Genomic DNA, 25682 nt, shown 5'->3' on the forward strand with positions numbered 1-25682 from the left:
GAGCAGACGAAAGATGATTCCTGACAAGACTAACAAATTCTATGGGGAATTAAAAAGAAAAAAAAAAGCGTAATACTATAAATTAAAAGGGAACATAATAACAGATTCATATAAATAAATTTGAAAAGTCAGATAAAATGGATGGATTCTAAATAAGAGTACTTCAAATTTTAAGAAACAGAAAGCCGTACTAGCATTACAAGTGATCAATAAATCAAAGCAGTAATTTTATCTTCCCATAAGAAAACATCAGGCCTACACACTTTACAGATGAAATCTATCAAGCATTCAAGGAAAAGATCATTCTAATCTTATTCAAATACTTCCAGAAACCAGAAAAAGAGGAACTACTTCTAAATATATTCCATGAAGCTAGTATAATTTTGAAAACCTGACAAGGATAGCAAAGGAATGAAAAATTATAGGACTATTTCACCTATAAATACAGATGCAAAAATCCTAAACAAAATATTAATAAACCAAATCTGGCAATGTATAAAAGGATACTATAATCAAGTTAGGTTTCTCATCGAAATGCAAAGATTAATTAACATTAGAAAATTCAGTAGTTAAGTAGGCAGAAGACAATATGCATTTCATGAAAGAGGATATACATACAGCTAATAACATATAAAGAAATGCTCAACTTCATGAGTGAGCAGGGAAATGCAATGCTAGACCACTAAGAAATAATATTTTATACTAAAAAATTCTTAACAAAAAATTGTTTTTTTGAGACGGAGTCTTGGTCTGTCACTCAGACTGGAGTGCAGTGGCATGATCGCAGCTCACTGCAGCCTCAAACTCTTGGGCTCAAGTGATTCTCCCACCTCAGCCTCGTGCATCGCACCACAGGTGCACACCACTATGACTGGCTAATTTTCATTTTAAAACATTTTTTTTGGCAGAGATGAGGTCTCACTATGTTGCCCAGGCTGGTCTTGAATTCCTGGGATCAAGCAATCCTCCTGCCTTAGCCTCCCAAAGTGCTGGGATTACAGCTGTGAGTCACTGCACCAGGCAAACAAAAAAAGCTTAAGTTTAACAACATTCAGAGTTAGAGAAATTGTGCATCAATGGGACCTCTTATTCATTGCTTGGGGAACATAACTGGTGTGAGTATTTTGGAAAACAATTTGGAATTTTATTTTCAAAGTTGAATGCCTGCATATCCTAGGGCCCAGCCATTCCATTCCTAGGTATATACCTAAGAGAAACTTTGGTAGTAAGTCTCAGGAGACATGCGTAAGAATGTTCATAAGAACACTGTTCACAAAAGTAAAAGACAAAAACGAAAAAACTCAGATGGCATGAAGAGGATGGATAAACTGTGATATATTTATCCCAAAGAATATGTGACAACCCATAAATCTTGGTAGCACAATGCTCAATGGAAAAGGAAGTTCTAAAAGTCTATACCCTAAACCAGTTTTATAAATCTCAACAACAACAGCAAACAACATAAACAAAGCAGAGAGCAGATTCTGGGAAGATGGTGGGGTAGGAAGCACCAGGAATCTATATCCCCACCTGGACAACAACTGTACTGGTAGAATCTGTCTGAGGCAACTATTTTGGAACTCTGCAGTCTATTAAAGACTTGCAACTTCCAGGGGAAGTCTTGGATGGTAAATTGCAGGCAATTTCTGTTTATTTCAGCTTTTAGCACAGTAGCAGCTACCCATGCCCCAGTCCTGTGCTGGGCTGGTGTGCATGTGCTCTTGGAGCAGTTTACACAGCTTGCAGGAGCCAGGGTGAGCAAAAAGGATCCTGTCCTCCAAGTATTGAGGTTCTGTGCTCTGATTGCTGATTGCAGCTTCTGATCACAAAAGTGCAAATAAAGACGTGGCTGGCATTGTTGTTTTACTTCCTCCCATTGTTGCAAACCCCTCTTCCTCTGACTGAAGTTACATTCGGGATATTTAAAGGGCCGGTGATAATTTTTCCCCTTCATTTTCTTCTTTTGCAAGCCAGACATAAAAAACTAAGACATTCGAAAACAACTGTATATGGGGGGGGGGAATTAGAAAGTAGTCATGCATATCCAGAATAAGGCTTAGAAAAGAACTTAGACCTTAAATTTACACCTCAGGCTGAGCCTCAGCATAGAGGCAGGCTACAACAATTTTTAAAAAATAACAAAACAGGGCCGGGTGCAGTGGCTCACACTTGTAATCCCAGCACTTTGGGAGGCAAAGGCGGGTGGATCATGAGGTTGGGTGATTGAGACCATCCTGGCCAACATGGCGGAACCCCATCTCTACTAAAAATACAAAAATTAGCTGGGTATGGTGGCGCATGGCTGTAGTCCCAGCTACTCAGGAGGCTGAGGCAGGAGAATCACTTGATCCCAGAAGGCAAAGGTTGCAGTGAGCCAAGATCCTGCCTGGCTCCAGCCTGGTGACAGAGTGAGACTGCCTCAACAACCAACCAAACAAACAAAAAGAAAACAGGAAACTCTAGAGAAGGAGGAGAGTATGATTTCCAGAACTACCATACAAATGTCCAGTTCAAATGTAAATTCAAATGCCCACTTTTTAGCAAAAAAGTACAAAGCATACAAAAAAGGAAAGGGTGACCCATTCAGAGGGAAAAAATAAACCAACAGAAATTATCTCTGAAAAATACTTGATGGTAGATCTACTAAGCAAAGACTTTACAATAACTGTCTTCAAGACGTTCAAAGAACTAAAGGAAGATGTGGAAAATGTCAAGAAACAATATATGAATGAAATAAAAATGTCAGTAAAGAGATGAGAAATCTAAAAAGAAATGTAAAATTATTCTGGAGCTGAAAATCTAGTAACTGAAACTTTAAAATCCACCAGAGGGATTCAAAGGCATATTTGAGAAGGCAGAAGAGAGAATCAGTGAAATTGAAGATAGGACAATAGAAATTATTGAGTTCAAGGGACAGAAAGAAAAAAGCTTAAAGAAAAGTGAGCAGAGTCTAAGAAACTATAAGAACCCATCAAGCTGACCAACATACATATTGTGAGAGAGAGTCTCAGAAGGAGAAGAATGACAGAAATTTTGAAGAAATAATGAGAGAGTATTTGAAGAAATAATGGCTGAAAACTCCCCAAATTTGATGAAGGGCATGAATATAAATATCCAAGAAGCTCAATGAACTCTAAGTAAAATCAGCTCAAAGAGATCCACACTGAGACACATCGCAATCAAAAGTTCGAAAGGAAAAAATAAAGAGGGAGTATTAAAAGTAGCACCTGAGAATGGACTTATATACAAGGGACTATAAAGTAATCAGTAGATTTCTCATCAGAAATTTTGCAGGCCAGAGTTGGGCTGATATATTCAAAATGCTAAAAGGGAATTAAAAAAAAACTCATCAATCAAGAATCCTCTATCTAACAAAACTATCTTTCAAAAGAGAGAGAAATTAAGACATTCCTAGATTTTTAAATGCGGAAACAGTTGACTGCTAGTAGACCTGCCCTGTAAGAAATGCTCAAGGGAGTTCTGCAGGGTGAAATGAAAGGACACTAGACAGTAACTTGAAGCTATATTTAAAGGTCTTTTCATAAAGGAAAATACATGGGCAATTATAAAAGCTAGTATTATTGTTACACTGATTTTAACTCTACATGATTTAAGAGACTAATGTTACTTATGATTTAAGAGACTAATACATTTTACAAAGCCAGTATTAGTCTGAAACCTAGTATTATTGTAACACAAAATTTTGTTTTCTGCATAATTTAAGACACTAATACATTCAAAAGAGTTATTAAGACAAGTGGGGAGAGCAAGATGGCTGAATAGAAGCCTCCACCAATCATCTTCCCCAAAGAAACACCAAATTTAACAACAATCTGCACACGCACACACACAAATCTTTATAAGCAGCAAAAATCAAATAAGCAAAACAGTACCTGATTTTAACTTCATATCACTGAAAGAGGCATTGAAGAGGTTATACAGAGTAGTCTTGAATTGCTGATGCCACCCATGCCAAACCCCCCTCAGTGGCCACATGGCACAGAGAGAGAATCTATGTACTTGGGAGAGGGAAGATGGAGTGATTGTGGGACTTTGCATTAGAACTCAGTGCTGCCAACACCAGGCAGAACTCAGATGGTGTCCACAGAAGGAGCATTTAGACAAGGCCTAACTAGATAGGAATCACTCATCCCAGCAGCCAGAACCTTTTGGCAAACCTCACCATCATGGGCTAAAAGTACCCTGGGGTCTTAAATAAACTTGAAAGGCAATCTAGGCTAAAAGGACTGTAACTCCTAGACAAGTTCTAGTGCTCTGCTGGGCTTGGAGCCAGCGAACTTGGGGGACACACAACCTAGTGAAATACCAGCCGGGGCAGCCAAGGGAGTGTTTGTGTTACTCCATCCCTAACCCCAGGCAGCATAGCATGGAAGAGACCCTTCCTTCCACTTGAGAAAATGAGAGGGTAGAGTAAAGAGGACTTTGTCTTGCAACATGGATACCAGCTCAGCCACAGTAGGATAGAGCACTGGACAGGGTCCTGAGGCCCCCACTCCAGGCCCTAGCTCCTGGATGACATTTCTAGACACACTCTGGTCTACAAGGGAACATGTTGCATTGAAGGGAAGAATCAGTCCTTGGCAAGATTCATCACTGGCTAACTAAAGAGCCCTTGAGCCTTGAATAATCAGCAGTGGTAATCAGTTGGGACACACTGTGGGCCTTGAATTAGACTCTGTGACATGCTGGCTTTAGGTGTGACCCAGCACATTCACAGCTGTGGTGGCTATGAGGAGAGACTCCTTCTGCTTGAGAAAAGCAGAGGGAAGAGTAAAGGGGACTTTGTCTTGGAGCTTAGGCATCAGCCTGACCACAGTGGGGGTAGAGGATAAGGTGGGCAATTAGAGTCCCTGATTCCACGCCTTGGTTCTTGGGCAGCACTTCTGGACCTACCCTGGGCCAAAGGGGAGTCCACTGCCTTGAAGGGTGAGTCCCACAAGCTGACTGAAGAGCCCGTGGGCCTTAAGTGAACATTGGCAGTAGCCTGGCAGTACTTCCTGTGGGTATGTAGTGGCAGTGGACATGAGGAGTGACTCTTCTGCCTGGGGAAAGGGGAGGGAAGAGTGGGAAAGACTTTGTCTTGTGGTTTGAGTACCAGCTCAGCTGGAGTAGAATAGAGCACCAGGTAGATTTCTAAGGTTTTTGACTCTAGGCCCTGGCTCCTTGACTGCATCTCTGGGCCTGCCCAGGAACCGGAGACCTTGCTGCCCCGAAGGGAAGCACATAAGCCCGGCTGCTTCACCACCTGTTGATCATAGAGCCTTAGGGCCTTGAGTGAACATAGGCGGTAGCCAGGTAGTGGTTACAGTGGGCCTTGGGAGAGACCCCAGTGCTGCACTGGTTTCAGGTCTGAACCAGCATAGTCCCAGAGATGATGGATACAGGGGTGCTTGCATCACCCCTCCTCCAGCTCCAGGCAGCTCTGCCTCATAATGGAGAGAATTCTTTCAGATCTTATCCAAGAACACAAAAATGGTGCCTCTATGAGTCTATAAGAACCACAGTGCTACTGGGCTTGAGGTATTCTCTAATGCATATATGGCTGCAGTGGCTGAAAACTTAGAGCACAACACTCAAGTCCTTTTGAATACCTAGAAAGCCTCCCCAAGAAGGATGGATAGAAACATTCATTCTTCACAGCCCAGACAGTGAAGATGATAATAAATACCAAACTCTCCGATACCCAGACACTGAAGAGCATCCCCAAGCAACAAGACCACCCAGGAAAACATGATCTCACCAAACAAATTAAATAAGCCACCAGAGAGCAATCCAAGAGAGAGACAGAGAGAGAGAGAGAGAGAGAGAGAGATGACTTTTCAGACAGAGAATTAAAAATAGATGTTTTGAGAAAATGCAAAGAAATTCAAGGTAATACAGAGAAGGAATTCCAAATCCTATCAGATAAATTTAACAAAGAAATTGAGATAATTGAAAAGCATGAAGCAGAAATTTTGGAGTTGAAAAATGCAACTGAGGTGGGGTGCTGCGGCTCACACCTGTGATCCCAGCACTTTGAGAGGCTCAGGTGGGCACATCACTTGAGGTCAGGAGTTCGAAACCACCCTGGCCAACATGATGAACATCCATCTCTACTAAAAAAATACAAAAAGTAGCCGGGCATGGTGGCATGCACCTGAAGTCCCAGCTACTTACTTGGGAGGCTAAGACAGGATAATCGTTTGAACCAGGAGGCAGAGGTTACAGTGAACTGAGATCACACCAATGCACTCCAGCCTGGGTAGGAAAGCCAGACTCTGTCTCAAAAAAAAAAAAGAAAGAGAGAGAGAGAGAAATGTGACTGATATACTGAAGAATGCATCAGAGTCTCTTAACAGCAGAATTGATCAAGCAGAAGAAAGAATTAGTGAGCTTGAAGACAGGTTATTTGAAAACACGCAGTCAGAGGAGACAAAAAGAAAAAAGGAATTAAAAAAAATGTAGCATGTCTACAAGGTTTAGAAATTAGCCTCAAAAGGCAAATCTAAGAATTATTTGCCTTAAAGAGGAGGTAGAGAGAGAGAGAGAGAGATTGGAGTAGAAAGTTTATTTAAAGGAATAATAATGGAGAATTTCCCAACTCCAGAAAAATATATCAATATTCAAGCACAAGAAGGTTACCAAGCAGATATAACACCTAGCAGATTTAACCCAAAGTTGACTGCTTCAAGGCATTTAATAATTCAACTCCCAAAGGTCAAGGATAAAGAAAGGATACTAAAAGCATCAGGAGAAAAGAAATAAATAACATACAGTGGAGCTCCCATATGTTTGACAGCAGACGTTTCAGTGGAAATCTTACAGGCCAGGAGAGAGTGGCATGACATATTTAAAGGGCTGAAGGATAAAAAACTTTTACCCTAGAGTAGTATATCCCAGAAAAATATCCTTCAAACATGAAGGAGAAATAAAGACTTTCCCAGATGAACAGAAGCTGAGGGACTTCATCAATGCCAGACTGGTCCTACAACAAATCCTAAAGGGAATTCTTTAGTCTGAAAGAAAAGGACATTAATGAGCAATAAGAAATCATCTGAAGGCACAAAACTCAATGGTAATCATAACTACACAGAAAAACAGAATACTGTAAAACTGTAACTGTGGCATGTAAACTACTAATATCTTAAGTGGAAGAACAAAAAGATGAGCCAATAAAAAATAAAAACTACAACTTTTCAAGACATAGTTCACAAAAAGTTAAAAAGCAGAGGGACAAATCCATGGAGAAATCCAAACCTGAACAGATCAATAATAAATAATGCTATTGAAGCCATTAAATTATCAGCAAAGGAAAGGCTGGGACCTGATGGCTTCAGAATTGCTGAATTTTACCAAAAATTAAAAATAGAACTGATACCAATCCTACTCAAACTATTATGAAAAATAGAGGAGGAGGATATGCTTCCAAACTCAGTATACAAGGCCAACATTATCCTGATACTGAAACCCAATAAAGACACATCAAAACAAACTCAAACAAACAAAAAACCTACAGGCCAATATCCCTGAAGAGGATTGATGCTGAAATGCTCAGCCGAAACACTAGCAAACTGAATACAACAGTACATTGAAAAGATCATTCATCATGACTAAGAGGGATTTATTCCATGCAAAGATGGTTCAACAAATGCAAATCAGTCAATATGATACATCTTACCAACAGAAAGGACAAAAACCATATGAACATTTCAATTGATGCTGAATAAGCATTTGATAAAATTCAACAGCTCTTCATAGTAAGAACCCTAAAAAAACTGGGTATACAAGAAATATACCTCAACATAATAAAAACCATATACAACAGATCCACAGCTAGTATCATATTGATTGGGGAAAGACTGAAAGCCTTTCCTCTAAGATCTGGAACAAGACAAGGATGCCCACTTTCACCACCATTACTCAACATAGTACTGAAAGTTCCACCCAGAGCAATCAGCCAAGAGAAAAAAAATCAAGGGACTCCAAATTCGAAAGAAAGAAGTCAAATTATCCTTGTTTGCAGGTAATACAATGTTGTATTTGGAAAAACCTAAAGACTCTACCAAAAAAACATTGGAACTGATAAACAAACTCAGTAAAGTTGCAGAAGACAAAGTCCACAAACAAAAATCAGTAGCATTTCTATACACCAACGGCAAACAATCTGAAAAGGAAATCAAGAAAATAATCCCATTTATAATAGCCACAAATAAAATAAAATACCTGGAAATTAACCAAAAAAGTGAAAGATCTCTACAATGAAAACTATAAAATATTGATGCAAGGAATTGAAGAGGACACAAAAAATGGGAAGATATTCCATGTTCATGGATTGGAAAAGTTAGTATAGTTAAAATGTCCATACTACCCAAAGCAATCTACATATTTAATGCAATCCCTGTCAAAATACCAATGACATTCTTCACAGATATAGAAAAAACAATTCAAAAATGTATATGGAACCAAAAAAGACCCAGAATAGCCAAAGGTATCCTCAGCAAAACGAACAAAACCGGAGAATAACATTACCTGACTTCAAATTATGCTACAGAGCTATAGTAACCAAAACGGCATGACACTGACATAAAAACAGACATATGGGCCAATGGAACAGAAGAGAGAACAGAGAAATAAATCCATACATCTACAGTGAACTCATTTTTTTTACAAAGGTGCCAAGTACATACATTGGGGAGAGGACAGTCTTCAATAAATGGTGCTGGGGAAATTGGATATTCATATGCAGAAGAATGAAACTAGACTCCTATCTCTCACCATATACCAGAATCAAATCAAAATGAATTAAATACTTAAATCTAAGACCTGAAACTATAAAACTACTGAAAGAAAACATTGGGGAAACTCTCCAGGACACTGAACTGGGCAAGGATTTCCTGAGTAATACCCCACGAGCACATGCAACCAAAGCAAAAACTGATAAATGGGATCAAATCAAGTTTAAAAAGCTTCTGCACAGCAAAAGAAACAGTCAATGCACAGAATGGGAGAAAATATTTGCAAACTCCTATCCATCTGACAAGGAATTAATAACAAGAATATATAAAAAGTTCAAACTCTCTGGAGAAAAAAAATCTAATAATCTGTTTTTTGTTTGTTTGTTTTTTTAGACAGGGTTTTGCTCTTGTCACCCAGGCTGGAATGCAATGGCACAATCTCACCTCACTGCAACCTCTGCCTCCTGAGTTCAAGCAATTCTCCTGCCTCAGCCTCCCAAGTAACTGGGATTACAGACACCCACCACCATACTTCACTAATTTTTTTTTTCTGTATTTTTAGTAGAGATGGGGTTTCACCATGTTGGCCAGGCTGGTCTTGAACTCCTGACCAGATGATCCACCCATCTCAGCCTCTCAAAGTGCTGGAATTACAGGCATGAATCACCACTCCCGACCAAGACAGGCAATTACAAATGCTGGCAAGGACGTGGAGAACACACACAGTCATACACTGTTGGTGAGAATGTAAATTAGTACAACTACTGTGGAGAGCAGTTTTGAGGTTCCTCAAAAAACTAGAAATAGAGCTACCATATGATCCAGCCATCCCACAGCTAGATATCTACTAAAAAGAAAGAAAATGAGTATATTGAAGAGATATCTGCACTCCCATGTTTATTGCAGCACTATTCACAATAGCCAAGATTTGTAAACAATCTAAATGTCCATCAACATTAGATGAATGGATAAAGTAAATGTAGTACATGTACCCAATGGAGTACTATTCAGCCATAAAGAGAATGAGATTCTATCATTTGCAACAACATGAATGGAATCAGAGGTAACTATGTTAAGTCAAATAAGTCAGGCACAGAAAGACAAGCTTCACATCTCACTTATTTGTGGGAACTAAAATTTAAAACAATTGAACCCATGGAGATAAAAATTAGAATAACAGCTACCAGAGGCTGGGAAGGGTAGTAATGGGGTTGGGGAGAAGTGGGATGGTTAATGGGTACAAAAAAATAGAAAGAATGGATAAGATCTTCTTTTTGATAGCACAACAGGGTAACTATATTTAGTAACAATTTAATTGTAGATTTTAAAATAACTAAAAAAATATAATTGGATTTTTTGTAACACAAAGGATAAATGCTTGAGGCAGTGAATCCCCATTTGCCCTGATGTGATTATTACATATTGTATGAATATTTCATATGCCCCATAAATATATACACATACCATATACACAAAAATTAAAAATTAAAAAACAAGAATTATTAGTTTGTGGTTTTGGGCACACAATGTATAAAGAAGGAATTTTATCAACAATCAAAAGGGGTAGATAAGGAGCTGTAAAGCAGCCGAGTTTTTGTATGTTACTGAAGTTAAACTGGCATAAATCCAAATTAGAATGTTATAATTTTAAGATATTAAATGTAATCCCTCTGGTAACCAGAAATAAAATAACTATAGAATAGATATAAGAAGAAATGAAAAAGAAATTTAAGCATTTCCTATAAAAAAATCAACTAAACACAAAAGAAGACAGTAATGCAGAAAATGAGGGGGAAAAAGCTTAAGGCATATAGAAAACAAACAGCAAAATGACAGAAATAATTCCCTCATTAGTAATTACTTTAAATATAAATGGATTAAACTTTTCAGTCAAAACACAGAGATTGGCAGAATGGATAAAAATATAAAGCTAGCAAGCAAAACTTCAGAGCATATTAAAATGATTACACACCATAACCAAATAGGACTTATTCCTGGAATGCAAGGATGGTTCCACATATGAAAATTGATCAGTATAATAATATACACATTAAAATAATGAAGGGAAAAAATTCCATGGCCATTCCAATGGATGCATAAAAAACATTTCACAAAATTCGACATCCTTTCATGACAAAAACACTAAAAAAACTAGCAACAGAATGAAATTGATATAAAAATCATATATAGAAAACCATATCCCAAACATCATACTCTATGGTGAAAGACTAGAAGCTTTTCCTCTGTTATCAGAAACAAGACCAGGATGTCCACTTTTGCCACTTCTACTCAACATAGTATTGGAAGTTTTAGCCAGAAGGATTAGGCATAAAAGAGAAATAAATGGCATTCAAACTGGAAAGAAAGAAGTAAAATGATCTCTATTCACAGATGATCTTATATGTAGAATGCCCTAAATATTCCACAAGAAACTTTGAGATCTAATAAATAAATTCAGCAAAGTATCAGGAGACAAACTCAACACACAAAATTAGTTGCATTTCTACACATTAACAATGAAAAATCTGAGAATTTTTTTTAAAAAAATCCTATTTACAATAACATCAAAAAGAATAAAATACTTAGGAATTAACTTAACCAAAGAGGTGAAAGACTTGTACAGTGAAAACTAAAAAACATTGCTGAAAGAAATTAAGGACAGCAATAATGGAAACATTTCCTATTCATGGACTGGAATACTTAATATTGTTAAGATGTCAGTACTGCCCAAGCTGGTCTATCAAAATCTCAACGAGCAAGAGAAACTCATTCTAAAATTTATATGGAACCTCAAGAAACCCCAAATAGCTGACTTATTTTAAATGAGAACCAAAAAGAGGTAGAACTCTTGGAAACTTTGTGCTTTGTGTTTTCCATTTCTATTGATGGACTTTATTAAGTTGGCCACTAGCGACAGAGTGGCCTGTGCCATTTTCCGAATTGCTGCTGAATACTCTGGGCAAGTGTGCCTCATTTTTCTAATTGGGACGTAAAGTCCTTAAGGTAAAGAATTGTTTTATTCTTCCCTGTATCTCCCAAAGTAATTTTCATGGGACAGGAGCTTCAAGTGGGCATTCATTGACTGGTTTCATGGTGTTTGATGGTTTCATTCATTCGTTCATCCATTCCACAGCCCTTTATATGTGCATATCATGCAGCGAGAAGGGCTAAAACATGGGCCCAAGATGCTTTGGGTTAGGAGGACCAGCCCCCTTCACTGGGGACCTGAGTACCAGGGCCCATATTCAATGCCCCTATTGCCCTATTTCTGAAGAAGAATCCCAGAAGGTCATGGAGATGCCACTCCATGTCCTTACCTGGATAGATCCTGAAGAATCCAGTCGCACTGCCAAAATATTGCCAGGTCAACGTCGGATCTCTCTGGAAGTTCTCCACAAAGACAGCATTCAAGGCTTCAGACATGTAGACTCCATTTAAAATATCGGGGTCTGAAGTGTGAGATTATAGAAGATGATGATCCTGCAGGGCTTCTCAGGAAAATGGTGGGTGTGCCTGGTGAATGTGCCCGGTGGGTGTGCCTCGTGATTGGGCCTGGTGAATGTGCCGGGTGGGTGTGCCTCGTGATTGGGCCTGGTGAGTGTGCCTGGTGGGCATGCCTCATGATTGGGCCTGGTGGGCATGCCTGGTGAGTGTGCCTGGTGAGCATGCCTGGTGTGCCTGTTGGGTGTGCCTGGTGGCTGTGTCTGTGCCTGGTGGGTGTGCTGGGTGGGCGTGCCTGGTGGGTGTGCCTAGTGGTTGTGCTGGGTGGGCGTGCCTGATGAGTGTACCTGGTGAGTGTGTCTGTGCCTGGTGGTTGTGGCGGGTGGGCGTGCCTGAGTGTGCCTGGTGAATGTGTCTGTGCCTGGTGGGTGTGCTGGGTGGGCGTGCCTGGTGGGTGTGGCCGGTGAGCCTGCCTGGTGAGTGTGCCTGAGCGGAGCGCGCCGGCTACCTTTGTTGTACACGTTGGTGGGCAGCTGCACGCTGCTGATGGAGGTGTTCACCGGCAGGTTGCTGAAGTGCGCGTTGGACTCCAGGAGGAACTCGGCGCCCAGCTCCACGAAGTTTCCGTTCTCATCCCTCTCGTTGATCAGGACCGAGTTGTAGTAGTCGAACTGCGGTGGACGAATGAGGCCCACAGAGACGTCCGGAGCACAGGGACACGCGGAGAGAAAGGATGAGAAACCGCGCAGGTGAGAGGATGCAAGGGCTGGGGCCAGCCGGCCATCAGTGTCCACACAAGCACCTGCAGTGGTGCCCTGGGCGATGGTCAGGGCAGTTTGGGACAAGAATATCCAGGAGGCCGGCGCGAGGGGCATGAGACTGGCGTTTGATGATGGTTGTCCTGACCGCTGCCTCGGTCCCCTACTTGGTGCAGCATGTGTGGACACGGCCGAGGCGGAGCGGAGACACGCAGCCGCGGAGTCAAGGGCACATACAGACAAAGCGCCCATCAACCCTCTCCACTTCTTGCGGGCCAGGAAAGTCCCAGGATGGTGCCTGCAGCCTTGGCCTCAGCCAGGGCCCAGGTTCCTAGTCCCGTGGGGAGGAGCCACAGCTGCCCTCGGTCTCTCCAATGCGGTGTTGAGGGTGCGCTAGGATTGCCTCCTGTGGAGCCCGGGCCCATTTCCTCCACACCTGAACACCCCCCAGGACTGCCTCGCAGACACCCGACGCCCACCCCCACGCCAGTTTCCTGCACCCCACACCCAGCTCCTCCTCACGTCCGCTGCGACCGCGCTGGTCTTCCACGCACACTCCCAGCCGCGCCCCTGCCCTGCTTAAACCCTCTGCATCTGCGTTTCCCTGCTGGGAAAGGCCAGACCCCTACACTGGCACCCGAGGCTGCCCCCACCCCCTCAGCTAACTGTCTAAGGCCACTGTCTGCGTCACCAGTCTCTGGACACACAGGGCCCAGGGCCCACTGTTTAGTCAACTAACCTTGGGTTTTCTTATTTCTGTGTCTTCTTTCCTCTGTGACTAAAGGCCCCTTTTCCAGGCTCTGCCTGCCTAAATCCCCCTGAGCCTCCCCCCTTCTCCAGGCCCCTTTGGGGCGCCCTCCCCTTCCCCAGGCTACATTCTCCTGAGGCTCCACCCACCCATTTGTAGGGACTTGTGATGTGCCTTATACTGGAGTTATTTGACTGAACTTCTTGAGGTCAAGAACAAGTCCTGCTCCAGAGGCTAACACATTGCTGTGCCTGTGGGGGGTGAGCAGTAAATGTCAATGGAATGAGTGGATTGCCACCCTACACTGCCACCCCCATATCTGGTACTTAGGTGATCCTGGCCCTCTGTCACCAGTGCCAGGAGTGGGACTCACCACCAGAGATTCGTTGAATTCGTGGTTCAGATCGGCCTCCTCGGCAGCCTCCACCAGATTCTGAGGGACGGAACACAGAGGTAGGGAGAATGGGTAAAAGGAGCCCAGTGGGTTTTCAGCAAGTGAAACAGTCACCTCGTGACCAGCAATTCCACTCCTAGGTGTATGCCCAGAAGTGAAAACAGGGACGCAGAATAGAACTTAGGCATGAATGTTCACAGCCACGCTACGCACAACAGCCAAAAGGCCATGCCTATGGCTAAGTGAGAGCAGCCCTTTGGAAGAGGCCATGCGCCGTGTGGTCCCAACGACGCGGCAATCTGGAAAAGGTCTGACTGGGGAGATGCAGAAGATAAGTGGCTGCCAGTCGTTGGGGATTTTTAGGGCAGTGAAATGTTTTTGTCTGATACTGTAATAGTGAATGCATGTCATTGCACGTGTTTCAAAACTCACAGAATGTACGAGAGTGAACCCTAATGTGCACTATGGACTTTGGAATAATGGCGATTCATGGATTATAACTCATCTACCTCTATGATGCAGGATGTTGACAGTGGGGGAGGCTGTGGCAACAAGGGATGTATGAAAACTGTACTTTCTGCTAAATTTTGCTGTGAAGCTAAAACAGCTCTAAAAAATAAAGTCCACTAAAAGGTGTGTGTGTGTATTCAAAGCCAAAAGGTGGAAACAACTCAAATATCTGTCATTTGATGAACTAATAAACAAAATATAGGCTATGCATACAATGGAATATTATGCAGCCCTAAAACGGAGTGAAGTGCTAGTGCACAGAACAACATAGATGAACCCTGGAGACATTATGCTAAGTTAAATAAATCAGGTACAAATGGTCACATGTTGTATAATTTCATTTACGGGAAATACCTGCGATAGGCAAATCCATGGACAGAAAGCAGACTAGTGGTTGCAGAGCTAAGGGGAGGGGGATATCCGGATTCTGTTTGGGGTGATGAAAACGTTTGGAACTAGATGATGGAGATGGTTGTACAACATTGTGGATGTACTTCATGCCACTAAACTGTACACTTTAAAATGGTCAGTTTTATGTTACACGGATTTTACCGCAATACAAATCTTTTTTAAAGAGCAGGCCAGCAACACAGAGTCAGGGTGGGGGCAGTGCTTTGGGACTCAGAAGACCCAAGCTCCTGTTCTGGTTTTGTCAGGGCCAAGCCGCTAAGCCTCCCTGGTCCTCTGGTTACACATCTGTAAACTGGGTAGAATAATCCCTGCCTCCCCACTCCCAGCCTACAGATCCTAGGATAAAGAAATTCTACAGGGAAAAACTAATTTCAGGGCTGCTTTGCAGGAAACTTCCCATGCGCACCCCCAAAGAAGTTCTGCAGCCCCCACAGATCCCACCCACAGCAGGGGCAGGGACCGGTGCTCAGAGGAAGTCCTCAGAGCAGCGCTTCTTGGTGTCTGAGGCTGTGGAAGGGCACAGAGAACCTGGAGCCCCAGCCTTTGGGGGTGTCCCAGGACTGCTTGCTACTCTAGTGACGAAAGGACCGACGCCCACCCGAGTCAGGCGAGTCTCAGACGCCACTCTCTGTGTTCGACCCAGGGAGGCTGTGTACACAGCGCTTGCTGATTGAAGGAGGCAGGTGTTAATGCGGGTGTCAGGCTGTGTGTGAGGTTTGTGCCTTCCTGCTGTGGTGTGTGATTCAGGGACCCGGGATAGGTGCTTGGGTCCCCAGGCATCTTCTCATTGGTTCCTGATGCTAAGATCCCTTGCCCCTAAGCCTGCAGAAATGCTGTGCATTATAACACGTGGGAAAGAAGGCCCCAGCCACCCTGACCCTGGTCGCCTCCCAGAGCAGGGGTTGTGATGGGGATGGGGGAAAGACAGCGCACTGGGGAGGCTGCAGCTCACCTGCCCTGTCTGCTCCTTCCCCTGCTGCTTGGCCCTGGCCTCAGCCTCCCAACCCAGCCAACCACTCCCAACCCCATCTGCTCTCTCCTTGTTTTCTGGCTGGTCTTATGAGTCCTTTCAGGGACTGCACTGGTCTTGGATGGTCCGATTCTTGGTTGGATGGAGCGGGGGACTGTGTCTCTCCAATCACACCGTATCTACTGGTTTATACCATCCGGGTCCCCATAGGCGTCAGTGCAGACACTTCATCCCGGGGAAGGGGACACCTCCTGTTTCTCCTGGGCCCCACCAGGCTTCATGGATGTTCAGTAACAGAGTCACCTGGGCACAAGGCCCACCCCCATAAGCACCTCTGCTGCCCAGGTGGCCCTCAGAGCACTTGGGAGCCATGAAGGTGGTCCTGATGGCTGAATGAGGGGAAGGGAGGAACGAGGAGAGAATGGAAAGAGGAGAGGGGAGGGTGGGAGTTTGGCTTTGCTGGCTCCAGCTAGCTCGCCTCCCACCCTCCTTCTCATCTGTCCAACCATTCTCAAAGCAGTTCCTAGGTGCTCACGCTGTGCCATGCTCTGTACTGATCACTGAGTGTGGCCTGGTGACTCGAGTTCCCCTCAATGCTGCAGGCTGACCTGGCTGTGCTGGGCATTGGCACCTCGGGGCAGAGCTCCAGTTCCAGCCCCTCCCCTCTCCTCTTGCTTCCTATCATTTCCTCTTTTACAGGGATTCTTGGAGTAAGGGTCTTTTGCCTAATGGAGGTACAAGGTGGCATCTTGTAAGATAGGAGAGGGTCACGAGGGTGGGAGGATGCAGGCCCATGACATCGGGAGGGTCACTCTGCCACCCTGCATCACAGGCTGGGGAGAAACGCCCTGCAGATCACAGGCCTGGAGTACCTGGACGGCCTCGACTTTTCTCCGCAGCATGGTCTCCATGTCCTCTGAGAACTTCCTCACCAGCTCCAAGCCGTCCACCTCCTCGATCTTCAGACTGGGCTCCACATCCTTGTACTTCTGTTTGGGGAACGTGGGAGAGTTGGATGCACATGCTTTTGTACCAGGATGGCTGCACCTGTGTATGCACGGCCTCCATCCTCTCAACAGGTGTATTCCAGCACTTGGAGCCTGGTTTACTCAACTAGGGCGAGGCCCAGCCCTCTCCTTGGACAACATCCCCAGCGATAGTGTAGCTGCGTTTCTTCCAATGTCCTCTCTGTTCCACGTGCTCTAGACATACTGTGGCTATAGCCTTAAAAGGGGAGTAGATCCAGGCTCAGAGAAGTCAGTGAACTTGACCAAGGTCAACAGCCAGGTGAGCAGGTGAGCCCTGAGGGGGCCAGTCTCCCAGGCATCCCCGCCCATGTCCTTTGTGCAGCGCCACACTGCTTCCCAGGGCTTCTGAAACCACTCCTGGCATCAGTTCACCTTTCTTCAATGCCCTTGAAGGGGCTCTTGTTACGCATGTGCCCCTGTGCGCGTGGATGTGGACCCCAATTCCCACTGTCCCAACAGAGCTCAGCAGCTCCACCCATGAGCCTAGGAACGGGGTTTGAGTTTTCTCCCTGGGCCCAGTGAAGACGAGCTCTCACTGACTGTATGTATTGTGAATGTTCACCCAGCTCGTCAATTTATTGGCCGTGTGACCACAGACAAGCCAGTCAATCAGTTCCTTCATCTGTAATACGTGACATTTACATAGCTTTAGTGAATGCTCTGGAATGCATACATTTTACAGAATGCTTTTATCCCACACGGCAGCATCAGTATTGCTCTGTGCTCCTCGCCCTGGGTTGTGGTGCTTTGCAGCATAGTAGCCTGCAGTGAGGGGCAGGAGGGGTCTTAGCTGTCATTGCTATAGTGGCCTGTGGGGGCCTGGGGAGCAGCCCGCCCTGGCTTCTCTTACTTCCACCAGGGACAGGCTCGTGGGCTGTGGACAGGGGAGATGAGGAGGGACATGCCATCACATGCAGGCATAAAAGCCTGGGATTCAGGATCTTTGTGATATGGAAATGGTGCCTCATGGTTTGGTGGTGGGAATGAAATCGTGACGAAGCTCTTAGTGAATGGTAACAATAGAGGAGGGTGAGCTGCCATTGTTACTGCTCTGGGGAGTAACAAATATTAGAGAACTGTGAAGTTGTTTATAACCTGGTAAGAAGATCAGAGAGCCATAAGTCTGTGAGGAAAGCAATGCATACTAAGAGGGCGGGTGCTGGACGTGGCTGGGGGCTGACAGCTGGAAGTATGGGAGCTTTCCCTGCACAAAGGCCACAGCCTGCCCACCTTCCCTGGCCCAAGCAGCTCCTAGGGCCCTGCACACGCCCTCTAAGGCTCCGCTAGCATCACAGGTGTTAGGCCTGCATCCCACTCCACCCACTCCCTCCGTCTCCCCATTATTCTTCACCCCACCCCCACCCCGCACATCTCCTGCAGGTGTAATTCCACCTTGGCCTCTGCTCCCTGAGGACCTGGCGCAGTGCTCTTGACCATGCCCCTGAGCTGTCCCCCACTGCCTTGAGCAAATCATTCACCTCCGTGGGCCTCAGTTTCCCCAGCTGAAATGAGCTGACTTGATGGGATGCCCAAGGCCCCTCCCAGCACTGGCATTTGGGGGGCTTTGACAGCTGACTGCCCTCTGCCACCCTGTGGGCTCCCTGGAAGGGGGTGACTGACCTTCTGCAGCAAGAGGGAGCCCGAGTATTTGGTCACAGTGTTATACAGGTCCCCGCCAAAGGTGTCAGCCCACAGCTTCACTCTGCCAGGCAATGAAAAGACATGTGTATACACACACATACATACACAAATACAGAAACACACACATAAACATATAGATTCACACACATAGAAAGCAAGTGTCTACACACAGATATCCGCTGATGCATGCACACTCAAACTCATAGACGCATAATGCATATGAAATGCACACACACGGCTGGCGCGGTGGCTCACACCTGTAATCCCAGCACTTTGGGAGGCCGAGGTGGGCAGATTAGGAGGTCAGGAGTTCGAGACCAGCCTGACCAACATGCTGAAACCCTGTCTGTACTAAAACTACAAAAATTAGCTGGCATGGTGGTGCGCACCTGTAATCCAAGTTACTCAGGAGGCTGAGGCAGGATAATCGCTTTAACCCAGGAGGCAGAGGTTGCAGTGAGCTGAGATCATGCCATTGCATTCCAGCATCGGCAACAGAGCAAGAGTCCATCTCAGACAAACAAGGAAAGAAATGCACGCACACATACCCACACATGCATACCCGTACACACACATGCATACCCATACATACACATGTGTACCCGTACACACATGCATACCTCTACACACATGCATACCCATACACACATGCGTACCCATACCCACACATGCATACCTGTACGCACACATGCATACCCGTACATGCACATGTGTATCTGTACACACATGCATACCCGTACACACATGCATACCCATACACACATGCATACCCATACACACATGCATACCCATACACATACATACATACCTGTACATGCACATGCATACATGTATACGCACATGCATATCTGTACACACATGCACACCCATACACACACACGTACCAGTACACGCACATGTACTCTTACACACAGGTACATACATGTACAAACATACATGCCCATACACACATGCATACCCATACACACACATGCATACATGTACACACATTCAAATGCATACACACACATGCACACACATACACACATGTGACATATGCCCAGAAACACGCAAAAGAGCTCCTGTCCCTTCTCCTGTCCCTAAAGCTACAGGCGTGGGCTGGGTAGGGGATGCGGAGAACCCTCAGGACCCAGTGGCTGCCCTGCTGTGTGGTGAGCGCCCTTGTCAGGCTCTCCTGTTGAGGGTTGTGGGGCAGGGCTGACGAGCCCAGGACTGAGCCTGTCCCCAAGCCTCCAGGGCCTCTGGTTGGAAAGTGGTGGACTGAGAGGACAGAAGGAGGGAGAGGCAGTGGACAGGCTCAGGCCAGGGCCGGAGGACCCTGAGGACAAAGGAGGATCTGCCTGGCCACCCTGTGGCCTCTCAACAAATCGTTCCCTCCAGTGTACTCCCTTCAAGGCCATTGTGGGCTGCCGAACCCTCTGTTGAAACCTCAGAGACTGCATGAGGCAAGGGTGTAAGAGGAAAACGCTCTGAGCTGCCTCTGCTGAGGCCGAGGGCAGGACAGGCCCGGAGGGCGCAAGGAGGCCACACCTCGCCCTCTGTAGTCAGCCTAGTGGGGAGCCCCAACCTCTTGCCCATGCCCCAGAAATGTACCACGATCCCACCATCTGGGCCAGGTTCCTGAGGTCCTGGGGGCGGCACACAGGACTGGGTCTGCTGAGCCTCTCCAGATGGAGCAGTAGTGGTTTGCCTGTGTGATCATTTCAAGATCAGCAGTCATTCAGTCACTCAACCAATGTTTATCAAGGTCCTACCGTGTGGCAGCCTGGAGCCATCCTACAGTCCCCGTCTTTGCAGGGACACCTTTCTCATGCAGATAGCATGGTACATATTTGAAGGTGCCCATGAATGTTGGGGAGGAGAGTGGTATAAGGGAAGGCTTCCTGGGGGAGGGAGAGCTGAGCTCTGGGCTAGAAGTTTGGTAGAGGTTAGCCTGCAGAGGGATCTGGAAGAGGATTCTAGGTAGGGAGAACAGAAGAGCTTAGAGGAGTAAAAAATGACTTTCAGGTTTCCAGTGTGGGTCGTCGACCTGATGGTGTTGTTACTGAATAAAATTAAGACTATCAGGAAGATCGGGGGAACACGCTGAGGAGGGTGAAGGGCGATGTGTGTACCTTGGGCTCTGTTGAATGTGAGGTTCCGTTGTTGAGCTACCAAGGGGAGCTCTACAACGAATAGGCAGGTTGTGTACCGCACAACTCTAGAAGGCACTGATTGTGTTTTATCTTGAAAGACACAAATCTGAATTTAACACCTCACATGATGTTCAGGAAAAGCTGCCCGTAAGCATTGAGCATGTGTCTAACAGGTAGAGACAGGGCTGAGAGTATTAGTACAAAGGTAGGGATTGAAATTCCGAGGGCAGTGGGGCTCTCTCAAGAAGAGTGTGCAGCATGAGATCTCTGAGCATCGAGAGAAGCTGGGGAGCACCCCCAACCTCAGAGGAAGGCAGAGGAGGAGGAGCACTTGAAGATGACAGAGGTAACCCAGTGCCTGTGGGGATCCAGCGGAGTGCAGTGCCATGGAAGTCAACACACTGGGATACAAGGAGACGGGGGCTAGTGTGTTCCAAGCAATAGGGTCTGGGGAGACAAGGCCAGGAACATCTCCTGGATTGGGCATGAGGAGGGCTCTGGTGACCTTGTAGAGAACAGACTTGGGAGGAGAGGGAAGCCCGGCAGGAGGGAGGGAAAGACTGAGATGAGAGGTTCAGCGGGAGTCAGGATGGATGGGGCCAAGTCCTGGCCAGGCAGATGTGGTTGTTTGTAGGCTGTCATCTCTGGCAGCGCCCAGGGCTTCTGCGTATATGGGCACTGGGGCCCCCTCCCCGAAGGCCTGGATTCCAGCCACCCTGACTTGGCCCTCAGCCCACTCCTGGAGTTGGCCTTCTCCTCTCAGCTGGCATGTGTTCTGGGGATGAAAATTGTTCTCGGCATCTCCCGCAGCAACAGATAGCGTTACAGGCTGGCAGTGGGTGTGACGGTGAAATCACAGTCCAGGCTGACTGGGGTTCAAATCCCAGCACCTTCATCTCCTGATCTTGTGAGCTTAGGGAAGTCACCCGACCTCTCTGGGCCCCTGTTTTCCTTAGCTGCAAAATAGGGATAACATAAGACCCCACTGAAAGGCTGGGCAGACTTACGGTGTCATTTGTGAAGCACCCAGCTCAGTGCCAGGCGTGGAACAAGGAGAGCTATGTGGCTCAATGGGAAATGATGCCACCCGGTCCACTGCTCAGAAGGCTAACCCCATGCACAGTGCGTCATTTGGGATCCCTGTCCCCACTCCTGCTAAGACATGCTGTTGGCAGGTGGCTCTGCTGGTGGCCTGGCCATGGTGCCAGGCTCAAGTGGCTGGATTAAACAGGACAGGGTCTGTAGCACCCACAGTCTAGGAGGCTCTGCTCCCCACATGTATTGGAACTTTCCTTCCTAGGACCACCAGAGCTGGGGCATAAAACACAGACACCGTGGAGAGGTTGCACAGTAATTTAAATTTACACCAAGGTGCACACGACTGATACCAGGTTGTTTCCTGGGGTTGGCCTCAATGGCCGGCTATAGAATCAAGGCTGAAAGGTATAAAAAGGGAAGACTATGGCCACCAAAATCTATCTTTTTTCCCAGTTCCTGGACAAGCCACCTCCTGTGTGCCTGAGACATTCTGTGGGTTCAGAACTGCTTCACCTTTTTGGAAAGTCAAAATACGCATTTCCTGCCAAATCCTCCGGGGAGCTGCGATGGTCAGATAACCCGGCTCCCCCAGGCCACCTCATCTCGGAGATCTCAGCGATTATCCTGAAGGAGCACCCGCCCTGCAGGTGCCCCAGAAGCTGCCCATGAGGCCAGGAAGAGAGCAGCCCTGATTATCAGTTCTGCCTGAAGCCATCCGGTTCCTGGGGAGGGGCAGGTGGGACTCCAGAACCCACAGAGCTTTTGGGAGGAGAGATTGGAGGCCGGAGAAGAAAAGGAATTTACAGCAAGAGAGTGGGCAGTCACAGCTGCAGGGGGAGAGCTCACAGGGAGGGCAGGGGTCGGAGGAGTAGGCAGAGGGCGGAGGTCCAGCCCAGGAAGGAAGCAGGAAAGCACGACGGGGTTTTGTGGGGTGGAGGTGAACGTGATGCTTACGTTTCCAGAGGAATCTTGGCCTGCCCCCACGTGGGGGACAGGGAGGTGCCCAAGAGCAGCAGCCACAGGAGGGCCGAGGTCTTCCGCATGAAGGCCCAGGCCACCAGCCTTGGCTGGTGGGGAATCCAGCAGCCAGTGGAGCTGGGGTTTGTGTAGAAGCTGGGGGGTGCAGGCATGATGGCCCTGCTGGGGTCGGGGAGGGGAAGGAGGACAGAGCAGCCACCAACCATGAGGTCTGTCTGACTGCCTTCCAGACCCCAGAGATGCCCCAAGCCTTTGCCTTCTGGGTCCTGGTGAGCCTGGGGTCCCCAGCCTCTCAGTGGTGGGTGGGGAGGGCTTCTCTCTGCCCTACAGCTGCAGCTCACAGAAGAGTCGCCCCACCTAGCAAGCAGGCGTCAGGGAGAGGGACTGAGGGGAAGGCTGTGGCAACGTGAACCCCTTTAATCCACTGGCCTCTCTGCTAATCCTCTCCTGACAGCAGGGAGGGGCTGGTGGGGGTGGAGAGCTGCCTCCCAAGATTACTGTGACTGCGGCTCGTGCCCTCAGGCTGCAGTGCACCCCTCTGCTTTAAAGACGCAGCCCCGTTCCTGTGGAACTACCTTCTGGTCTCGGGAAGGGCTTGCTGTGGCCCTGGCTGGAGGATAGCAGCTGAGTTTGCACAGTGCTCTGATTGACCCACAAATCTCTTTTTGACTCTTGGAGGAATCCTGGGGTGAAAGCCAGGTCCTTGTCCCTGCTTGGCAGAGGCTCTTGAGGCCCCGGGAGTCCCAGGGGCAGAGGTGGAACTCTGGCTGGTGTTTCTAGGCCTGATGCCTTTGGGCCAGGTCATAGGTCATAGGTGAAGTCACTGGGCCCATGCTTCCACATCTCAGCTGCTCGTGGGCGGGGCTGGGGACACATCTGCTATGCAGCTGATGAAGCTTCGGGGCCCCTGACTGCACAGACTCCTTCCTTTCCCGGAGAGGCCCTAGCAACATGTTCCTGTGGCCAAACGTTTTTGTAAAATATGCAAAAGTGAGATAGTTTAATCATAACCCGTTGAGACATCTGTCTCTTTGCATCCCAACTTCTCTTCTGTCCAATGGACCCTTAGTTGGATGATGTGTTAGTGGCCGAGGGCATTTGAGGGATCCAGTTAAGAGGCAAGTGAGCTGGGGAAACATTTAATCCGGGCTTAGTGGGATTTGCTGACGCAGCTCACAGTGACTTCCTGGTATAGAGAAGCTACCTCCCGCTAAGTGTAGGAAGGGCTTCCAGGAACACTCGTTCCACAGGACATCCCACCAGCAGGTGCAGCAAAGAGGCTGGACCCTGCCATACACACCCCACCACACCCACCAAAATAGCAGTCAGAGTTCATCTGCGGAAAATCTGCAAAAGGCCACACAGGTAACATTGTTAGTGGAGGATTTGGTTCTCACCAAGGCCTGGCCAGCACAGATGTTCTCTCCTGTTAGAAAACAGTTGATATTGAAAGAATGCAATTACACCACACATTGCTTTGTGTTCTGATGAGAGTTATACAAATTAGAATTGATCAAAAGTCTTGTATTTGTGAGCCCACACCAGTAGTAGTACCACATGGGTCCTCTGGGGGCGAAGTCACAGATTTTACGCAGTCCCGTATTGGATTATTTCTTAGTGTAACTGATACACCGCATCTTCACAAAATCTGGTGGTTCCAGCAAAATGGTACGCAAAATTGCCACCAACGCAGAGAAGCGCTTGCAGAAGCAAGTGTTCTGATGACAAAACTCCTACACAGACTCATCAATAAGTCAATGTTGTGGCATCAGAGTAATCTGGTGGCACAGCTTCGTGGCTGAATACAACGTGGCGGTAATTTTTAAAGGCATCTGAATGATTCCTATGAATGCCTTAATTTCACATACATTTTGTACATGTTTTGAGGATTACAAATGAAACGCATTTAGAAAAAAATACTACAGAGGTGCACTGGGTAATCAATAATAAAAAGAATGTAATTTCTCTACGTTTTGTGAATTTGGTGACATTCACCAGCTTCTTAAAATTTGTAATTTGGAATGATTTTTAAAATTAAAAAATATTCACCTTTTTTCAACTTTTTCATTGTGGCCAAATACACATAACATAAAATGTACCATCTTAATCATGTTTTTAAGTATTCGGTTCAGTGTAATTAAACACATTCATAACGTTGTTCCAGCATCACCACTATTTAGCTCTCCAATTATTTTCATCTTGTAAAACTGAAACTCTACCGACTAAACACTAGTTCCCCTTCTCCTTCCCAGCGGCTGGCAGCCGCCATTCTACTTTCTGTGTCTCTGATGCTGGCGGCTCTAGGGACCTCACAGAAATAGAATCATCACATAGTTGTCCTTCCATGACTGGTTTATTTCACTAGCACGATGTCCTTAAGCTTCACCCATGGTGCAGCGTGTGCCAGAATTTCCTTCCTTTTTTTTTTTTTTGAGATGGAGTCTTGCTCTGTCACCCAGGCTGGAGTGCAATGGCGAGATCTTGGCTCACTGCAACCTCTGCCTCCTGGGATCAATCGATTCTCCTGTCTCAGGCTCCTGAGTAGCTGGGATTACAGGTGCTTGCCACCATGCCCAGCTAATTTTTGTATGTTTTAGTAGAGATGGGATTTCACCATGTTGATCAGGCTGGTCTGGATCTCTTGACTTAGTGATCCACCTGCCTCAGCCTCCCAAAGTGCTGGGATTACAGGCGTGAGCCACCATGCCTGGCCAGAATTTCCTTCCTTCTTAAGGCTGATTAACATTCCATTGTGTGGATAGATCTCATTTTGTGCATTCATTCCTCTATCAGTATGGTGTCCTCCTTTTGGCTACTGTGAAATATGCTGCTCTCAACATGGGTGTGCAAATATTTCCTCCAGATCCTGCTTTCAATAATATTCACTTTTATATT

General features: G+C 46.3%; 1 protein-coding gene across 6 annotated transcripts in view; it reads right to left on the bottom strand.

The window, feature by feature from the left end:
• The window catches only part of CACNA2D4 (calcium voltage-gated channel auxiliary subunit alpha2delta 4), a 129964-nt gene extending 106593 nt beyond the window's left edge, over positions 1-23371 (bottom strand). For 3 of the 6 annotated variants that reach the window (XM_037744587.1, XM_037744586.1, XM_037744589.1), the window contains exons 1-6: positions 22764-23370; positions 18616-18697; positions 16840-16956; positions 14056-14115; positions 12685-12847; positions 12053-12184 (exon numbers count right to left, since the gene is read on the bottom strand). In XM_037744587.1, coding sequence (XP_037600515.1) covers positions 12053-12184; positions 12685-12847; positions 14056-14115; positions 16840-16956; positions 18616-18697; positions 22764-22993 — 784 coding nt within the window. In that variant the 5' untranslated portion in view covers positions 22994-23370. Of the gene's footprint in view, positions 1-12052; positions 12185-12684; positions 12848-14055; positions 14116-16839; positions 16957-18615; positions 18698-22763 lie in introns of all 6 variants that reach the window. The other 3 variants (XM_017545425.2, XM_037744590.1, XM_037744588.1) reach the window with 3 other exon arrangements.
• Between the last annotated feature and the right edge of the window lie 2311 nt (positions 23372-25682).

Source organism: Cebus imitator, unplaced genomic scaffold (genome assembly GCF_001604975.1).
Source record: "Cebus imitator isolate Cc_AM_T3 unplaced genomic scaffold, Cebus_imitator-1.0 Scaffold179, whole genome shotgun sequence".
In the NCBI taxonomy this organism is placed as follows: Eukaryota; Metazoa; Chordata; class Mammalia; order Primates; family Cebidae; genus Cebus; species Cebus imitator.